This window comes from Notechis scutatus, chromosome Z (assembly GCF_049901735.1).
Source record: "Notechis scutatus isolate UNSWTSFEM ecotype Mainland chromosome Z, rNotScu1.2, whole genome shotgun sequence".
Taxonomy (NCBI): Eukaryota; Metazoa; Chordata; class Lepidosauria; order Squamata; family Elapidae; genus Notechis; species Notechis scutatus.
The window spans coordinates 110,352,593-110,371,567 of NC_142025.1; the positions used below are offsets into that span (position 1 = coordinate 110,352,593).

The following is an 18,975-nucleotide window of genomic DNA, read 5'->3' on the forward strand; positions in this document are numbered from 1 at the left end:
GAGTCTTACTGGATGGAAATATAGTGAATGACAAATGGACTGAATGACAATGCTTTAAACTCTAAATGGATTAAAAACTATTTAAACTACAAACAGTGTTTGTGTTCAGTGTGTGTATACTCTGGGGCCCTTCCACTCTCGTTTGGCTGCCTGGCTTGACTACTGCTGCAATACTCTGCTAGGGGTTAATCCCCAAACACTAACACCTGTCCTATTTGGTTGCTGTGCCAAACCAGACAAATTGCTGAGGTACAAATGACAAACTCAATCATTTCTCTGTAGAACTATATCAGCAGATCCTTGGGCAATCTGGACTTTCGGAGTTGATGCGGGAAGAACATATTTTGTTGGGCTTTTTTAAAATGATGATTCTAATGTTAGGTGTCCATTTCAAGTCCTCGGAGAGTACAGAACCCAGAAACCTGGAAGTCTCTCCTGTTGTTACTGTGTTGTTTAATATTGCCAGAGGTGGTAGAATAGGAGAGCTTCTTCTAAAACCTATCATCTCTACAGTTTTAAGAGCTTTCAGCTCCAGATTGTTCTAGCTGCACCACAGGGCCAGTTGTTCTACCTCCCGTCTGTATGCAGAATCATCGTCTTCTCGAATGAGACCAGTGACTCTTGTATCATCTGCAAAATTCAGTATTTTAACAGAGGGATGCAGTCTTTGGTACAGAGGGAAAAGAATGATGGAAGGAAATGCATTCAGCCGAGGGGGCTTCTCTGCTAATTGAATGGATATTCTATGTGATTTTATCTAGCTTCACCTGCTGCTTCCTATCTGTTAGAAAGCTTATATTCCATCCAGAGGTGGGTATTCAGCAGGTTCTGACCAGTTCTGGAGAACCAGTAGTAGAAATTTTGAGTAGTTTGGAGAACTGGCAAATACCACCTCTGACTGGTCCTGCCCCCATCTATTCTCTGCCTCCCAAGTCCCAGCTGATCAGCTGGGTCTTCTTTTGTTGCCCTGCACAGGAGAATAGAGCTGGAAAGCAGGTTAATGGGGTGGGGAGGGAATGAGATTTTGCAGTATCCTTCCCATGTCATGCCCACAAGCCACGCCCACCAAGCCACAACCACAGAATTGGTAGTAAAAAATTTTGAATCCCACCACTGACTCCATCTATAAAGATGGTCAGGAACAGCTAGCTGAGTCAGTTTAGAGAGTAGCATTTCTGGAATGATGGTGTTGTTGGAAGAAAAATCCAGTCCGGTTCTAAGGCAGGAGAAAAACAGTGGATTGTTATAGGTGTGATGACCTGGGAGAAGGCACGAAAGTCATACAGCCACCTGAGAGTTCAAACTCCCTTTTAGTGCTCAAAATTTCCCCCCAACTGCTCCCACATTCTTGGCAAGTCCCAGAGCAAAGTGTGCATATACACACACACAAACATTGCAGCCTTTGACTGCACCCAGTCCAGCAAAGCAAAAGCACAGGGAAAGGAGTCCATGAACCAAGGAACAATGAGTCCACAAAGTAAGGAAGAAGCAAGCAGTTCTGCAAATGTGTGTACCAGCACACCTAACTCTACCAATTCAATGTTAATTCCCGACAAATCCCCCTCCCCACAGCATCTCCTTAAATGTCAATCCCCAGGTGTGCCTTGTGAAGAGGGGCGGGGTGCTCTGCTCCCGAGTTGTTGGGTCAGCTGCTTTCTTTCTACTCTCTATGCTTGGGGATCAGGAGGGGGAGGTCTTTGCTCATCGGCTGAGCTCTGTCGCTGCTCATGTCCATTGCTTGTCCTCTTTCGGTCCCCATTCCTCCCTGCTAATAAGCCGTCCAGGGGTGGGATTCAAATTTTTTAACAACTGGTTCTGTGGGCGTGGCTTAGTTGGTGGACGTGGCTTGGTGGTCTTGGTGGCTGGGTGTGGCCAAATCAACATCACTCACATCGAGGCATGCATCTCCTTGCCTGGCCTCTCATGACTGTGGGGATGCTGCAACAGTTGTAAGTGTGAAAAACGATCATAAGTCACTTTTTTCAGTGCCATTGTAACTTTGAATGGTCACTCCACACAAGCAAAGTGCCAGCAAAGGAGGGGAAAAAAAACTCCAGTCATTCCTGAGACAAGAAGTCTAGTCCTGCCAAGAATGTAATAAGGGTTAACGGACTTTCTGTAAGCAACACCAGAATGTTTCCTTCCTGCCTTCCTTACAGGATTAGGCCAGTAATTTCTTCTAACAACCGGTTCTCCAAACTGCTTAGAATGTTAACAACCGGTTCTAGCGAATAGGTGCGAACTGGTGGAATCCCACCCCTGAAGCTGTCCCAATCCTGAGGGGCCCTGGGTTGCCTTGGCCTGCTCCTCCCAACATTCCTCTGAAGCCAATGAAGCTGCCCCCTCCAGTTCCGGCCTCATTCTCCTCCCCAGATTCAGGCTCTGATGGAGGCAATGCAATAGAGTTCTGGGATTTGATAATTGAGATGCTCCAGGGGATTGTGCAATGTAATAAGCCTTGTGTCTTTTATTATTCCAGTGGCGATGGGTTAATCCTATTATGTCCTAAAAGTTATGCCCTCTTTAGAATTTAGGTGGAGGGCAATGTAAATTCTTAATCCCATCACCCCCAGCCTTCTGTGGCTGAAGACATTTGGTTTATTAATAAATTGGCCCAGTTTTTCTTAATAGGTATAAAAACACCCATCTTTAATGACTTGAGGCTTCTGCTTGACGCTGTGGCAGGAAGACCTGGGCTGCTTTCTGCCTTTAAGAACATGTTTCTCCATTTCTCCTCTGGGGAAATATAATATTCTGCCTTTTTTAATATTTCCAAAAATATTTCATTCTCGAGGGTGTGTGGGCTTCCCACAGTGTTGAATATCAAGCTTGCAGGGCTGATGGCGGTAGGAGATTTTTGAGATGGGTAAAAAGATCCTGTTTCTAACAAATACATTTTGGGAGTTTATCTCTGTTATCATTGTATCTGGATTTGTGCAGATACGCTAAGCTATTTCGTAAGGAATAATTAATGGAGGCCTTCCTGTGTTTCTTGGGACCTCAATAAACAGGAAGTGCTCCCTTTGTTGAGAATATCTTCTCAGAAATTTTTAAAAAAGGAAATTTACCAGACTCGTGAACCACAATTATTACTTAATTACAATATTTTTCTTGCCTGTAATATTTATTGATTCATGTTAGTTAACTATATTATTATTAATATTGCAATGGATATTATGGAGCCGACAACAAAAAGGAAAATATCAAGGATAGGTGGCAATGGACAGTAGGACCATGCTTTGCCATAATATTCCTTCCTTCCTTCCTTCCTTCCTTCCTTCCTTCCTTCCTTCCTTCCTTCCTTCCTTCCTTCCTCCTACCTATTCATCTCTGATCTTCCTCCCTCCCTTCCTCCCTCCCTCCCTTCTCTCCCTCTCTGACCAAATAAGAATGATAGGTATGAGAAGATAGCCAACAAATCTAAAGCATCATATGGCTATACAATAAACAAAACATTACAATCATCCATCCATCCTCTTAGTTTATCTCATGTTGTTATTGTCCATTGTAATGTTATATCATTTGTGATTTTATTCTGTAGTTGTATTGTGTTTAGGTTCATACACATGATATGCACAAGTAGCCCATATTTAGCAACCACATTTAGTTGTGGCAGCTTAGTCATTAAGTGAAGTGTTTGCTAGATGAAACCACAACTAAATTTATTACTTGATTTTATCTTTCCTTACAATACAGTCTGCAAAAGCTGTAAATATGAGCATTGGTGGTAAAGTTACTTTTTCATTACTGTTGTAATTGTGAATATCTGAATATTTGAACATCCCTTAATGAGACAGTTATTTAACAAGGAGTACTGTAAAGCTGTTAAGTGTAATGTGAACCATAAAGCTAAAAAACAAAAACTACTAACTAAAGAATTAGTTTCATTGAAATATATGTACTGTTGTTGTTTTTTGAAAAATACATTGTGTCTGCCAATGGTCTATTCATTTTCAATTGGAAAAAATGGAATGATGCATGGTTTGGACCATTTCTCTCTCTCTCTCTCTCTCTCTTAATGGGAAAAATATTTACTTAACGATTTTTCAGATCAGACTATTCATAATATTTTTATAGGCAATAGCAAAAGAAGATCCAATCTCTTTTACTTAGAAATAAATTTAAATTTCCTGAAGTTTGCATGTCAGTGAGTAGGCTAAGATTGCTGCTATTTTCAAGGAAATATCTAAATAGGTCAGATATTAACCACCTTTGAGTATCAATTTATATGAAATATGAGCAAAACCATTACAGTTTTCACGAAGGTTCCATGGTGTAATGGTTAGCACTCTGGACTCTGAATCCAGCGATCCGAGTTCAAATCTCGGTGGAACCTAAATTTTTGCATTCTTAGTTTCCGGATTTAACAGGTTTTTCTGTTCCATCTCTCTGTAGAGAACTCTAAGGAAGGAGACATTTCCTCTTTTTAGCTCCGGATGCTTATTGGTTTCTAATCATCATTTTTTTTAAAATCCCAGACCTGCAAAAACCCAGAGACAAGAAGGCTTCGTTACATTGCGCTGCCATCTAGCGGCCGCGAGAGTTTCTGCAGGTCAGAACTGCCCTTATAAAACACGAATGTTTTTAGGATTGATATACCTTTAAAATATACACACGTGTCAAAGACCCCATGTAGGTGCTTAAAATGCAAAAAAAAAAAAAAAAAAAAAAACCACAAAACCCTCAATGCGGGAATTTGGAGCCGAAATCCAGGGCTGCCTGGAGGCAAATAGACAGGAATAACAATTGCATTGGGAAAAGGGAAAATTCAGACGTAACATGTCGTTTAAGGGCTCAGAATTGGAAACTCTGAGCTGTTGAAAACGAATTAAATAATAAACAAATAAAATAATAAGAGGTGTATGTACGACCTTCCTACACCGAGATTGAGCTTAATTAATTAATTATTAAGAAATGTTTAAAGATCCCTGATAATGTTTGTGAAATTGAAAGTGTATTAGGAAATGTTTAAAGATCCCTGATAAAATGAAAGTGGAAAAATTTCACTCTCCCCGTCGGGGAATCGAACCCCGGTCTCCCGCGTGACAGGCGGGGATACTCACCACTATACTAACGAGGAGTAGCTGCTCACAGCTTTTCTAAATGCTTCTCTCATAGCAACCCATCATTTGTAATAGAAGGATGCTGCATTGAAATTCGTTTCCTCTGTTGTCCCAGTGCATCACGTCTGTATCTTCGGGTGGCTGGGGATTTGTCTGTTTGGCTACTTTAAGCCCTGACGAAAGGATTTCTCCTTGCTTAAACATCAGCGCAAACTGCAAAATGGGGGGGAGGTTAAAGGGAGCACCCTTTGCCTTTGCTCAGAGGCACCCTTTCCACAGCTCCCCACCAGGCAGGAAAGCCCAAACTGAGATTGCCATAAAGCTGGCATTGTCCTGGCTCAGAGAGAAAAATCTTGGAAAGATCATGAGTTTTCAAGAGGCAACTGGACGTTTTGGTCTTTCTTTGAAGACGCTTCGCTTCTCCTCCAAGAAGCTTCTTCAATTCTGACCTGGATGACTGAGAATCTCCATAGACGTCACGGGTTTTGTGCCCGGAGAAAAAGAGCCGCGAATTTGCAAAGCTTTCTGACGTAATTCGGGGCTTAGAAAGCTTTCAAGGGGTCTTTTTCAGCAGAGATCAATGGAAGGTTTGACGGTGGGTGGATTCCTTTTCCTTCCTCCGGCGCTCAAATCTACATTTTGGGGCTACCTTTCATTGCACACGGAACGTGAGAACGGAAGGGTAAAGGCACTCCTTAATTTTCGTAGAAGCAGCTGCGATGGTGATGTCATAAGCCTGAGAAGGGGATGACGGGAAGCCATTTTCCAGGAAGTGGCTCGTTGGTCTAGGGGTATGATTCTCGCTTCGGGTGCGAGAGGTCCCGGGTTCAAATCCCGGACGAGCCCATTTTCATCCCCAAGGCGATTTCCCCCCCTCTTTTCTCTTTGCCGTTACTTCAGCTGTACCTTTTGCTGGTTTAAAACAAAAGGAAGTACAAAGACGCTGGAGGGAGTGGAACATGGACATTGGTTTCTGGGAAGGAAGGAAGGAAGGAAAGCACGAAGGTGGAGGAAGACAAGCACAGAAGTTGGTTTCTAAGAAGGAAGGAGAGAAGGAGAGAAGGAGGGAAAGAGAAAGGGAGGAAGAGGGGAAGGGGATAAATCGAAGCACTGGAATTATGATCTGAGTTAGCTTCAGCCATCCATTTTGGAAATTAAGGATGTGATAAGTCCACTGAGGTGTGGCTCTCAAGAGGAAGACTAGGGCAAACTTTTGGCTGGAAATATCTGGACAACCACCAGAAAGAGGTAAAAAGCTGATGCCACGATTTCTGCAGACCAAATAAGCCATATGGAATAATTCTCCTCCTCTTCCTCACATCTCTTCTCTCATATTTTAGATTTTTAAATCCTGCCTTTGCTTTTTTTTTAAATAAGTAACTGAAGGCAGCAAAGATAATATGTCACTATTAAATAGGATGGCAGTCACGCCTCAAACCTGCTGTCCTGAGGATGTTGTACAGTATGACATATATATATATGTGTGTGTTTGGGTGGGTGGGTGGGGGGAGAGTGTTTTCAGGGATGTATACATACTTACAAGCACAGATATGTATACACTTGACATGAAGGCTGGGGTAACATATGTGAAATTGCATCAGGAACTGTAATGTCTGTAACAGTTTTATGTATGGTTTATAAATAGTTTTGAAAAATGATGGTACAAGAAATCTTCAGCTTATGACCACAATTGTTTCCCCCCCGCTTCCAAATAAAATATGTTGTTCAGTGAGAAATTTGTTAGGTGAGTTTGTTCCGTTCTATGACTTTTCTACCCACATTTGTTAAGTAGAATCACTGCAATTCTTCCATTAGGAACACAGTTGTTAAGCAAATCTGGGTTCCCCATTTGACTTGCCTTGTCAGGTCACTAAAGGGGATCACATGGACACTATTATAAATGCGAGTCAGCCATCAAGCATCCGAATGTAAATCATGTGACCATGGTGGGGATGCTGTAATGGTCATATGTGTGAAAAATGGCCGTAAGTTGCTTTCCTCGGTGCTGTTGTAACTTTGAACGGTCACCAAATGAACTTGTGTGTGTACAGAACCATTGTAAATGACTAGAGGTGCACAAATTAACACTCCAGAAAATACACCCAGTTTATCATTCACCAGCTTTGCACACCAGAGGTCTTTGCTGTGCAGCTGGTTAGCACATGTGGCTGTTAAAGAAAAAGAGATTGGTCCATCTCAAGGTTCACATCTTTTACAACTTATCTTGCCATCCTGCAAACCTACTAAAATTTCATTTCTAGTTTCATGATCCTGTTGGAAGAAATATCCTTCTAGCTTCAGTTCCAATGGGGGAAGAAAGACTCTGGAAACATGGAAGCTGTTTGGAAAGATGATTTAATGGTGGACAGGATCACATGCCTTGGAGCTGATTGGTTGTCAAACTCCAATGGGGCCATGCAGGGGCAACTCTGTAGACTGTGTCCTGAGTCCCAGGCTTGGTTGAGCCTTGCTGGATGATGAAAGGGCTTTGGGATTCCAATTATGGGTCTGCCTGAAGGAGGTAGATCTTTGTTATGTAGAATAGACTGCCCCAGATTCCAATGGCCCATTAACAAAGGAGGGGAGGCTGAGTTTCTGCCTCTGAGTTTCTACTTCTCTTTTAGGGGAAACATTCTGCCTTTTTAGTATATCCTAAAATATTTCATTTTCCTAGGAGAGGGGTGGGTGCTAACTTCAAACAATCCTTTCTCAACCTTTACAAAAAATGGCTGAAATGGATTTTTGTTTCATTTTTAATGGGGTTGACAGACGAAATTCCAAAACCTGTGAGTTAGATATCATGTCACTTGGCTGAGGGAATGGCACTTTATGACATACAACTTCCTGGATGGGGATGTCTGCAAGGAAGGTGTTTTTTAAAAAAAAACTCAAGAGAATGGCCACAAAGGGGTCCCAAAGTCCCACCCCTTTTTAATGCGTGTCCTGTACTAATTTTTAATCAACTGAATGCTAAAAATATTGTTATATCACCCCTGTACTGCTGTCCTTCCTGCAAACAAGAGATTGACTTGTTTTAACCATTTCAATTTTAAAAATCCAGACACTTAGGAAGGTCTAAAGGAGGAGAGCTCCAAAATGGAGCCATTAAGTATAATAACCCCAGGGATTTAAAAATGAAATTTCTGCTAATGCATTAGCCATTTCAAAGTAGTAATATAACGGGCTGAAATTGTTTTCTTTGCCTATTTTCAAGCAACATTCCTAGTTTTTTTTTTTCAGAGGAAATTTCTAAACTACCAATGAGAAGAGATTTGAGATGGCAATTCTGTTTTCATTTCAGATTAATTTCCACAGATTTGATGTGCCCAGAACCAGGAAAAGGCTGTCAAACTGCAGATTCTTACAAGTGTATTCATATATTAGCTTCCAGTCAAACACACATAAAATTGATTTATTTCTTAAAGAGCAACAGCAGGTTACACTCAATCATCTTTTGATCAAAACCCATCCTTAACTAACCTTGGTCATTCTCTCCCTTTCTCCCAAAGTGATGCAAAAGAGAAAAATTAGGACATTAAGCATTGGATGGCGATAGTAAGTTAAATAAATGACATCTCTGAAACTGATAAGACAAAAGGGAAGAACCGCTTTTATTAGCAGAGGATGGTTTCGATCCATCGACCTCTGGGTTATGGGCCCAGCACGCTTCCGCTGCGCCACTCTGCTACTTGAAAGTAAGCTTCTTTCTACTGCAACTTGTCGTTTGTCTTTCGGGTTGTTTTTTTTTCTTCTATAAATGAAACCATTACATAAACAGGATACACACTGCATACTGAACGCAGGAAACATCCTTTTGCAACTTTGTATATATCAAAAGTATATCTTGTCCCGTTGGCGTAAGGCTTGCCAATGGCTGCTTTCCTGCATACGTTTATAGGCTTAATTAATGCTCTTGCTAGAGCTTATATTTTAACCGTGCTGTTGTAATGTAGGTACCATTTATTTTACCCCTCTAGTTTTAAAAAAAAAAAATAGTTAAAAGCTATCCCAGAAATCTTACTCCAGAAATGTCACACTGAAGTACTTAAAATAGTAAATCTTAGCACCGACTCGCTTTTTCTAGCAGGGGCAAATTAACTATGGTAAACGACGCAAACACCGTAGCTGCTTAGAAACCAGGATAAAAGCTCCAGTAATGTGGTTAACGTAGAAACAGAAAACTGACGGCAAAAAATGACTTACCAAGTTTACCCTTTGATTTTATTTTTTTAGTTTAATTTATAATTTCACGCACACCCAATACCCGGGGTTTCCTTTTGAAGTTTAAATCGTGACCAACAGCTTCTTTAAAGAAAATTTGATTGGCCCTTAAAAGGGCCTTTGTTGTTGGAATTAAGGCTTAAGTTTTCGAAGGTTTTAACCGCCGAAGCCGTAGAGGGTGCGTCCCTGGCGCTTCAAGGCGTAGACGACATCCATGGCGGTGACTGTCTTCCTCTTGGCGTGCTCGGTGTAAGTGACTGCATCGCGAATCACGTTCTCCAGAAAGACCTTCAGGACGCCGCGAGTCTCCTCGTAGATCAGGCCCGAAATGCGCTTCACGCCACCGCGGCGAGCCAGACGGCGGATAGCCGGCTTGGTGATGCCCTGGATGTTATCGCGAAGGACTTTCCGGTGCCTCTTGGCGCCTCCTTTCCCCAAGCCTTTGCCTCCTTTTCCACGTCCAGACATAGCTACAATTCACACTCTCCCTAATCAGAAAAACTATTGACTACCACCACTGCACTGGTTCCTTATATACAGAGGAATCCGACCAGAAGGAAAACTACAAGAAGGAACAGTAACCACTTTCCCGCCTTGAAGCAATGACCGGTTAATTCGATTTCGCCCAATCAGAAAAAGGTACTCGAGTTTCAAACACGCCAATCAGTACATTTTCTGTTAGCGCGAAGTAAAGTCAAGAGCGGTGAGGTTTTTTTCTTCTTTTGGAAAATTCATTTATTTGAGAGTTGCCGTTTAATATGCTTTTTATAATATTTCCAAGACATGAGCAGCTGAAAAAAAGCCCATAGATCGCAACTCAGAATCGATCTTGAATTCTTCAATAACTGACAAAATAAACATACACCTATTTCTTCCTAGATAGCTATGAATGGGACTGGAATTTATCTTTTATATTCCCTGAATATGGTTCCCATATTAAAGTATTAAATCAGTATAGCTTTTAAAACGGCAAATTTCCACCAGGAAAAAAAAATCAAAACTTTGGACAAAGAGCCCTAAATTTCCATATTTGAGAGAAATGCTAATTTTTTTTAAAAAAAATTACAACATATTACAAAGTAAACCATTGTATTACTTTACATGTAAATAGGGCTTGGATTCGAGGGGAAACTTTTTTCTGGCATGTGATGTGGATGATCCCACTAGAAAAAAAACACTCAGAAAATAGATCTACTTTGCTCTACATACATCTATCTCTATTTTTCTCCTGGCTTTATTCATTTTGCCTGCCAAAACACTGAATTAAGAGATGCTTATATTCTCCTCCTTTTACAAAGTAACCAGGGGGAAGGAAATATATACATTTTATTAGAGGCAAAATGAAAAAGAAATGGTTTATTACCATGTCTCTATTAGATTCTAATTTTTTAAAAAGCTGCAAATTGTTCTGCTGATAGAGTAGCCAAGAAACAGAAAGGTTAATAATATATCTGGTTGTTGTATATGCTTCGTAATATTCAGAAGTTCCAATTTATGTTAGTGTGTGTTGCCAGTGGTTTTTGTTATAAGGTTTTTCTAACTGTCTTGATTTTCAGTAGTTAAATTATATTTATTTTGAAGTTTTATTTCTTGTCCCTTTCTTGTGACTCGTTTTCTGTGTAGCATTACTAATCAATTGGTATTTGTATATCAAATTTGTTCACGCATACAGTATGTATATATAATGTGATTTTTTATAGCTTATTCATACCTCCTAAAGTAATAAAGCCTTTTTATATACTGCATGCAGTTTTATTCTGTGTGCTTTAGAGTTTATTACTAGATTATACTACAGACCCTACAGATTCAGAAATATTCAGCCGCAGAGGAACCATTTTGAAGAAAAAGTAAAACAAATGGATGCTAAATATACCAGCAATTCCTATCCTTATTTTATTGCAACTCTTAGAATGCAAGCTCATTGTATGAATTCTATTCAGTAAGGAAAACTGCTTTCTCGATGCTTTTTCCATGCATTGATGTACAGACAATATTTTCTATACTTCCTTCTGAACTTTGATTGGAACTTTGTGCATTTTTGTTTACTTCACGTCTGCACATGTCTACTTCACATCTACACAGATGCTTTACTTTCCACACTATGTGTGTTGTGCAACACAGAACAAAATGAATAGTAATGCAGAGAAGGACAGAAACAAATGAACAACAAAAAAAAGTGAAATGACGTGACAAGGCTTAGCTGGCTTATGTAAGGAAGGATACATATTAGCAACCTATTCTTGGATGCAAGACACTTAATATCTTTTTGAAAGTTTGAGCTCTTTTTTGAGAAAGTAGGTGGCATTTTACATGGGGGAGTCTAAACTGTAAGACAATATTAAAACAACTCAAGTGGGTCCCCCCTTTTTTCAAAGGGGGATCAAAGTCTTGTACCCTATGACTATCATTAAGTGTTTCACCTTATGATTCTCAACTCTTGACGAATGTATCTTTTCTTTTATGTATACTGAGAGTATTTACACAAAGACAAATTCCTTGTGTGTCCAATCACACTTGGCCAATAAAGTATTCTATTCTATCTTCAGGCAGCACAATTTGACAGAATAGTTTCCTATATTCCAGCCTATTTGCTAACTTTAAGCAAAGATTGTGCTAACTAAATACCCTTTGCATGATACAAGCAGTTTCAGGGCTGCCCAAGACAAGGGAAAACTGAAGTGGATGGACCTTATCAGCTAGGAGGAAATACAAGGCGGCTTCACAAAAATCTTATTTAAAATGGAAATTAAGAGGCTCATATACGTCTTGGCAGAATTTTTAAAAAGCTCACTTTTAAAGGGAATTCTTTCTGCCTTCTTTAGAGTCCAAAAACTAACTTTGACTGAAAGAACTTTTTTAATAATTTGTTAGGGAGAAAACTAGAGACAACTTTCCACAAACCTAAACTTTCGGGAACCTGGAAATATTTAGGGCCCTTGGGAAAAGTAGTAAAGCCACTTTTGCTCATGAAAAAGAGCTAAATGAATGACATCATCTTTTGGATTTAATTACTGAGTGAAATATCTATAAAGAACAGCACCTTTTGAGGTTTGCAGGGTGCTGAAAAAATCAAATCCTGCCACAGGAAAAAAAACCCACTAAGCAACATTAAACAACTCAAATTTGGCTTCTTCCCCCTTCCCTTTTCAGAAGGGGAACCAAATCTTGAGGCAGCAATTTGGAAGAATATTTTTGCTACATACCAGTGAGGAAAGGAAAAAAGAATCTAACTTCCAACACCAGTCTATTTGATAACTTTATGCAGATTGTGAACTGTGTTTGCATGATGCTAGCATTTTGAGGACTTTAAGACAAAGGGAAAATCAGAAGTGGATCTTATCAGCCAGGAGGAAATGCAAGGCAGCCCCCCAAAAATCTTAATTTAAAATGCAAGTCCCATCAACCTTGGTAGAAGAGCCCTCCTGCCTCCCCCTTTTCCTGCCCTAAAATAAGTCACGATTTAGGTATGAACTGGAATGTACATAGCACTTATTTTTTCTCCTGAAGTAAAAAAGCAAAGAGAACAGCTCTTTCGTTGAGAAAGTGGGTGGCTCTTAAAAGAGCCTTTGGGTGTTTGCTCTGGGAAAACAACTTTACTTGGAGCTGGTGTATTTGGTGACGGCCTTGGTGCCCTCGGAGACGGCGTGTTTGGCCAGCTCTCCGGGCAGAAGGAGGCGCACGGCCGTCTGGATCTCCCGGGAGGTGATGGTGGAGCGCTTGTTGTAGTGGGCCAGGCGGGAAGCCTCGGCCGCGATGCGCTCGAAGATGTCGTTGACGAAGGAGTTCATAATGCTCATGGCCTTGGAGGAGATGCCAGTGTCAGGGTGGACCTGCTTCAGCACCTTGTAGACGTAGATGGAGTAGCTCTCCTTGCGGCTCTTCTTGCGCTTCTTGTCTCCCTTCTTCTGAGTCTTGGTGATGGCTTTCTTGGAGCCCTTCTTGGGCACGGGAGCGGATTTAGCCGGCTCGGGCATCTTGCTAAAGACAGCACTTCAAGCGGGAAACAATAATAAGAAAGAGGAAACTAGAAAGCGATCTCGGGTGACAACCCTGCCGCTCTATTTATTCAACTCGTGAGAAGGATGAAAACTTTGGCGTCCCGCGATTGGCCGCTTTTCGGAGGTCTAACTGAACAATGGCACTGACACGCCTTTGCTTTTTCATTGGATGCGAAGAAGGTGCCGTTCGTTCATTGGCCGCGCCGCTTCGTTTCTGGCGCCGGCCAATAGGAAGCGCCGATTTGAATCTCGGTGAGAAAATAAAAAGGTAGCGGGAGCCTTTCTTGAGCCATTATCTTTTTAGCCTGCTCGGGTTAGAAAAAGCTGATTGTTTTTTTGCAAGGAAAAGGAAAAGGAAGTATGTCTGGACGCGGCAAGCAAGGAGGCAAAGCCAGAGCTAAGGCCAAGACTCGCTCTTCCCGCGCCGGGCTCCAGTTCCCCGTGGGCCGTGTGCATCGGCTGCTTCGCAAGGGCAACTACGCGGAGAGAGTCGGAGCCGGGGCGCCCGTCTACCTGGCTGCCGTGCTGGAGTACCTGACGGCCGAAATCCTGGAGCTGGCGGGCAACGCGGCCCGGGACAACAAGAAGACGCGTATCATCCCGCGCCACTTGCAGCTGGCCATCCGCAACGACGAGGAGCTGAACAAACTGCTGGGCAAAGTGACCATCGCTCAGGGAGGCGTCTTGCCCAACATCCAGGCCGTCCTGCTGCCCAAGAAGACCGAGAGCCACAAGGCCAAAGGGAAGTAGAGCCCGCCCGCCCGCCCGCCTGCTCCCTCTCGGCTGTTAAGAACGACACCCAAAGGCTCTTTTAAGAGCCACCCACCTTTTCCTGGAAAGAGCTTGGGTCAACTTATTTTATTTTTACTTAGTTTGTCAAGCATGTATGAGAAAACAACTAAGTATGAACATAATACATATAAGTATACACAATAAATGGGAACAGTAGGCACTCTGATGCACGTATGGACGCCCCCTTACAGACCTCTTGGGAATGGGGTGAGGTCCACGGTAGACAGTTTAACGTTAAAGTTTTGGGGTTTTGAGAATGTAACAAGTTTGGTAGTTCCAGGCGCTGACTACTTGCTGAAATTGTATTTTCTGCAATCGAGTTTGGAGCGGTTTACTTTGAGTTTGTATCTGTTTGCCCCTGTGTTATTGCGGTTGAAGCTGAAGTAGTTATTGACCGGATGTCGTAGCAGACTAAATTTGTGTACTAAGCTTAGATCAGACCTTAGGCGGCGTAGTTCTAGGTTGTCTAGATCCAAATTTCAAGTCTAGTAGCATAAGATATTCTATTGCAAGCAAAGGAGTGGATGATTCTTCCCTCGTCTCCCTTAAATAAACCGAGCACTTAATTTAAACTTGAAAAACTCACTTCATGTTTGCGCTAGTCTAAACCGGAGTCTGAATTGGGATCCTTTGGTTATTGGCCTGGGGGAGAATGTAGCTTTCAAAAGCCTGGAGACCTGGAGGATTTAGCTGGGCTAAATCCCTTCCATCTTTAGGTTTTAGAGTAATTCAATCACACGCTTTTGGTTCAAAATGCTTTTTCAGGGGGCAACTGGATGTTGTTTTCTTTTGAAGACATTTAACTTCTCTTCCAAGAAGCTTCCTCAGCTCTGACAGGATGGTGGGGAAGGGAAGGATTTATACTCCTTGCAGACAGCTGGTCATTTGCATCCTGAAGCACTTGGAGGTTTATCTGTGTCCTCAGGGTCACCCTAGTGCTAATGGTTCCTGCAGTCTGCAATTTTTCCTCTGGAAATCCATTCCTATTCCCGCACCATCCAGAGGGTGTTCATCCCAAATTGTATAACTGAAAGTCTGTAGAGATTCCCAGTCCTCCAGGTCATGGTTGTCCCAAAGGTTTTTTTATTTTATTTATTTACTTTCTTGTTTTTATCTTTTGAAGACATTTCGCTTCTCATCCAAGAAGTTTTTTCAGCTGTGGAGAAGTCCACTTGCCTCGTTAGAAAGCACTTTGGGACAACTATGACCTGGAGGACTGAGAATCTCTACAGACATTTCTTTCAGAAGTTTCTCTAAACTCCGCAACTTTAATGAACATGTCCCCCCGGAATTACTAAATTTTTATTAATGATTAAAATATTTCTCAAATTCGGCAGCCTTAAGACGTCTTAAGAAATGTTTTAAATGTCGGTAGGTCCTTATTGGCGTGTTTTGCACATACGGGATTGCAATCGACCGCTGGACTGAATTTGCAATCTTTGTATTTAAATTGTATCCGGCAGAATTTCATAAGGGCTTTGAGACCAGCACTAACAAACCGAGATACTATGCTCTGCTAAGGGAGCCCACACTAACGCAACAACGTTGCAAAGGGAACAAGTGCTACAATCTGGTTACAAAAATATGTCGGTGTATCTTAAGTTTTACAGTACTAGTTTAAAGACCATTAATATGCTTAAAATGTAACAGTTCTATCAGGGAAAAAGAGAAACCAACAAAACCACAGCTGCCGAAATAGCTCAGTTGGGAGAGCGTTAGACTGAAGATCTAAAGGTCCCTGGTTCGATCCCGGGTTTCGGCAGAAGCTGCTTTTTGGTCCTTTCTCTATCGGAAAAACAAAAACAGTCAAAACATGACAAATTCGCATGTGTTGGGCTGCCTATTTTAAAACGAGATATAAAAGCGGGCAAACCCAGCACTTTGCATATTTGAGAGCTTTGTAATACCTGCTCTAAGATGTTTTCTAAAGATATTATATTTGCTTTGTTTCTTAATATTTATTGTCAAAAAGAGTGGCAAAGCCAGCTTTCCTTTATATGAACAATAAAAAGATGATGTTTCCAAACATGTAATCAGAAGCATATCATTTCAAAAAGCAAAATGGGGGGAGGAATATTTGAGTGGGATCCATCGCTCTTTCTCATATCAGCCTGTCCCATCATATAGAAAATTTATTTCCGGCTTACAGCATCCATCAAATCAAGCTTATTAGTCAAAGACCAGAGCCCAGAACAAATAAAAACACTCAATAAATATCCAGTTCAAAAGTCTGGAATAAAATAATGTCTTCTTCAAGGATGAAGGCAATGCCTAACCTCCAACTGCTAATAACCTAATTCACAACCTTGCTGAATTCTGTTGGGGGAGAAACAACACCCCCCCACACACACATCAAAGCTGTTTCTTCATCCATATTATGGCCGGAGTGGACTTCAAATAATTTAAGAACCGGTTCTCTGTCCAGTTGCTGGGTGGGTGTGGCCATGGTGAGCATGGCCTAGTCAGCCTCCTGGGCCACCCAGGAGCAAAAATGGACCACAAGGTGTGTGTGTGTGTGGGGGGGGGTGTTTCCAGCCTCCCCGGCCTCTGGGGGCTCTCTGAAGGCTAGAAATGGGCTTGTTTCCTTCTGGAACTTCCAGGAGGCCTGTTTTTTGCCCTCCCCAGGCTCCAGAGGCTTTCCTTGAACCTTTGGGAGGGCAAAAACGGCCTCCCCAAGTTCTGGAGGCCAGAAATCCCCAAAATGCAATGTGTCTGTGTCCCCCATGCATATGCATGTGTCCCTGGGCATGTGCCCCACACATACTCCCCACCCCTCCACACATGCATGTGCCTCCCTGTGCACGCGCCATGAATCCCCACGCAAACGTCCCACGTCCCCCACATGCCCCCCCGCCCCCTGTGCATGTGCAGCTGAGTCAAGCTGGCTGGTGGGAGGCACATGCATGCATGGCAGTTGAGCTGGGGTGACAGCTCACATGCCCTCAGAGAAAGCTCTGCATGCCACCTCTGGCATGCGTGCCATAGCTTCACCATTGCGAGACTAGAGTGAATAATTCTTCTCTCAGTCGGAAAAAAAAACATCTACTTGTGGGCTGCGCGGACTCCAACACTGCTTCACCGTACTTCATCCTCACCCTGCCCCCCCTGCTTCCCAATCTGCTTCGCTGCCCTGGAACCACCACCCCTTTTAACGAGCCTCTTGGTTGGTTAGGAGTTACTTGCAGGGAGTAATGCAAAATCCACAGGATTTTGTCTGGAGGGGGAGGGTAGATGTTAACTTAATGTTTAGGTGAGGGGCCCACATTAGTCTTGTTCCAGCACTTAAATAATCCTCTCGGGGCCCCTGGGTCATGCCATCTTTTTACAAAGAGCGATTCTGTCCATACCTGGAAGGCCAAAGTCTTATCTCCAATCAAGTTACAGGTAGTCCTCAACTTACAACCATTTGTTTAGCGACTGCCTGAAGTTACAGTGGTAGTGAAACAAGTGACTTATAACCGTTTTTCAGGCTTACAGCGGTCACAGCATCCTGAGGGTCACGTGATCAAAATTCAGATGCTTGGCAACTGGTTCATATTTAGAATAGGATAGGATAAGAGAATTACGGTTAGGGAGTAATTTGGACTGCAGGGGGAAAAAAACAATTACTACCAACCTGCCTTCAGTTGAGGACCTGTGTACTGCACAAGTCAGAGGGCTGTGAAAATAGTATCTACAGACCCCTCACATCCCAGACATAAACTGTTTCAACTCCTACCCTGAAAATGATGCTATAGAGCACTGCACATCAGAACAACTAGACACAAGACCAGTTTTTTCCCAAAAGCCATCACTCTGCTAAACAAATAACTCCCTCAATACTGTTCAACTATTTACAGTCTGCATTACTATTAATCTTCTCCTTATCGCCCATCCCCTCCCACTTGTGACTGTATGACTGTAACTTTGTTGCTTGTATCCTTACAATTTATATTGACTGTTTCCTAGTATGATTGCTTATTATACTCTATGACTATTAAGAGTTGGACCTGATGATTCTTGACTCTTGATGAATGTATCTTTTCTTTTATGTATACCAAGAGCCTATGCACCAAGACAAATTCTTTGTGTGTCCAATCACACTTGGCCAATAAAAAATTCTGTTCTGTTCTGTTGTTTTGTTATTCTGTTCTGTTCTAACTCTAACTCTAATTTTATTCTACTTATGATGGTTGCAGTCTCCCAGGGTCATGGGATCCACTTTTGCAACCTTCTGACAAGCAAACTCAATGGGGAAGCCAGATTCCCTTAACAACATCGAGAAAGATCGTAAAATGGGCCCAAATTCACTTAACAATTGTCTAGCTTAGCCTCAATTGTGGTCATAAGTTGAGGTCTTACCTGTACCTTATATATTGCCCTGTGTGGTGGTCTCTCATGAATGAAAACACTGGTGGCCTCTCATGAATGAAAACACTGAGACGACGCCATGAAGCAAGATCGGGATGAGAGCACAAAGCAGACTCTGACACCCTCTTTTATTAGAAGCAATCCTTGTAACAATTTTGTTAGTGTCTTGTCACAAACGCATTACATCACACAAAATGCACTGATTATTCGTGTAAGCATACAAAGCTGTAAAGTTTAAGTTTGCTACAATTCTGGGTAAGAAATGGCAACATTCTGACCTTGTTCCTTGCTTCGTGTTACAGTCAACTACCAGAAGGCCCGTTGTCCTTGCACGTACGCAAAGAACAAATAATAATTCCCACAGTCCTGTGATTGATTTGCATCTTTCCATTAATACCTGGCAGACAGGCTGATTATACAAGCTAAATCTACATAATAGATCTTCCTGTTTATTTTTCGGAAGCCTGAGACTACACAGTTCCACCTGTTAACCCCAAACAAATAATGATTTCCTTCTTGTCATTATTGTTCTGTGCCTACTGGACACCCAG

The 18,975-nt window shown here is 42.0% G+C and overlaps 3 protein-coding genes and 5 non-coding genes across 8 annotated transcripts; 4 read left to right on the forward strand and 4 right to left on the reverse strand.

Moving 5' to 3' along the window:
- The first annotated feature begins 4,264 nt into the window (after window positions 1-4,264).
- Window positions 4,265-4,336, forward strand: TRNAQ-CUG (transfer RNA glutamine (anticodon CUG)). Its single transcript has one exon. It is a non-coding gene; the product is annotated as a tRNA-Gln (tRNA).
- Window positions 4,337-5,008: 672 nt separating this feature from the next.
- On the reverse strand, window positions 5,009-5,080 carry TRNAD-GUC (transfer RNA aspartic acid (anticodon GUC)). The gene has a single exon. It is a non-coding gene; the product is annotated as a tRNA-Asp (tRNA).
- Window positions 5,081-5,837: 757 nt separating this feature from the next.
- On the forward strand, window positions 5,838-5,909 carry TRNAP-CGG (transfer RNA proline (anticodon CGG)). Its single transcript has one exon. It is a non-coding gene; the product is annotated as a tRNA-Pro (tRNA).
- Window positions 5,910-8,678: 2,769 nt separating this feature from the next.
- Window positions 8,679-8,750, reverse strand: TRNAM-CAU (transfer RNA methionine (anticodon CAU)). The gene has a single exon. It is a non-coding gene; the product is annotated as a tRNA-Met (tRNA).
- A 512-nt stretch (window positions 8,751-9,262) lies between these two features.
- LOC113422773 (histone H4) lies at window positions 9,263-9,772 on the reverse strand. Its single transcript, XM_026683918.2, has one exon. The coding sequence runs from the start codon at window positions 9,750-9,752 to the stop codon at window positions 9,441-9,443; it is 312 nt and encodes a 103-aa protein (XP_026539703.1). The 5' UTR covers window positions 9,753-9,772; the 3' UTR covers window positions 9,263-9,440.
- Window positions 9,773-12,862: 3,090 nt separating this feature from the next.
- LOC113422772 (histone H2B 7-like) lies at window positions 12,863-13,303 on the reverse strand. The gene has a single exon (XM_026683916.2). The coding sequence runs from the start codon at window positions 13,256-13,258 to the stop codon at window positions 12,878-12,880; it is 381 nt and encodes a 126-aa protein (XP_026539701.1). The 5' UTR covers window positions 13,259-13,303; the 3' UTR covers window positions 12,863-12,877.
- A 307-nt stretch (window positions 13,304-13,610) lies between these two features.
- LOC113422771 (histone H2A type 2-C-like) lies at window positions 13,611-14,077 on the forward strand. The gene has a single exon (XM_026683915.2). It carries the CDS (start codon window positions 13,643-13,645, stop codon window positions 14,030-14,032), a length of 390 nt encoding a protein of 129 aa, XP_026539700.1. The 5' UTR covers window positions 13,611-13,642; the 3' UTR covers window positions 14,033-14,077.
- A 1,686-nt stretch (window positions 14,078-15,763) lies between these two features.
- Window positions 15,764-15,836, forward strand: TRNAF-GAA (transfer RNA phenylalanine (anticodon GAA)). Its single transcript has one exon. It is a non-coding gene; the product is annotated as a tRNA-Phe (tRNA).
- Window positions 15,837-18,975: the final 3,139 nt, after the last annotated feature.

Coding starts and splice junctions, on each gene's coding strand:
- LOC113422772 (XM_026683916.2), bottom strand. CDS start 13,258: ATGCCCGAGCCGGCTAAATCCGCTCCCGTGCCCAAGAAGGGCTCCAAG.
- LOC113422773 (XM_026683918.2), bottom strand. CDS start 9,752: ATGTCTGGACGTGGAAAAGGAGGCAAAGGCTTGGGGAAAGGAGGCGCC.
- LOC113422771 (XM_026683915.2), top strand. CDS start 13,643: ATGTCTGGACGCGGCAAGCAAGGAGGCAAAGCCAGAGCTAAGGCCAAG.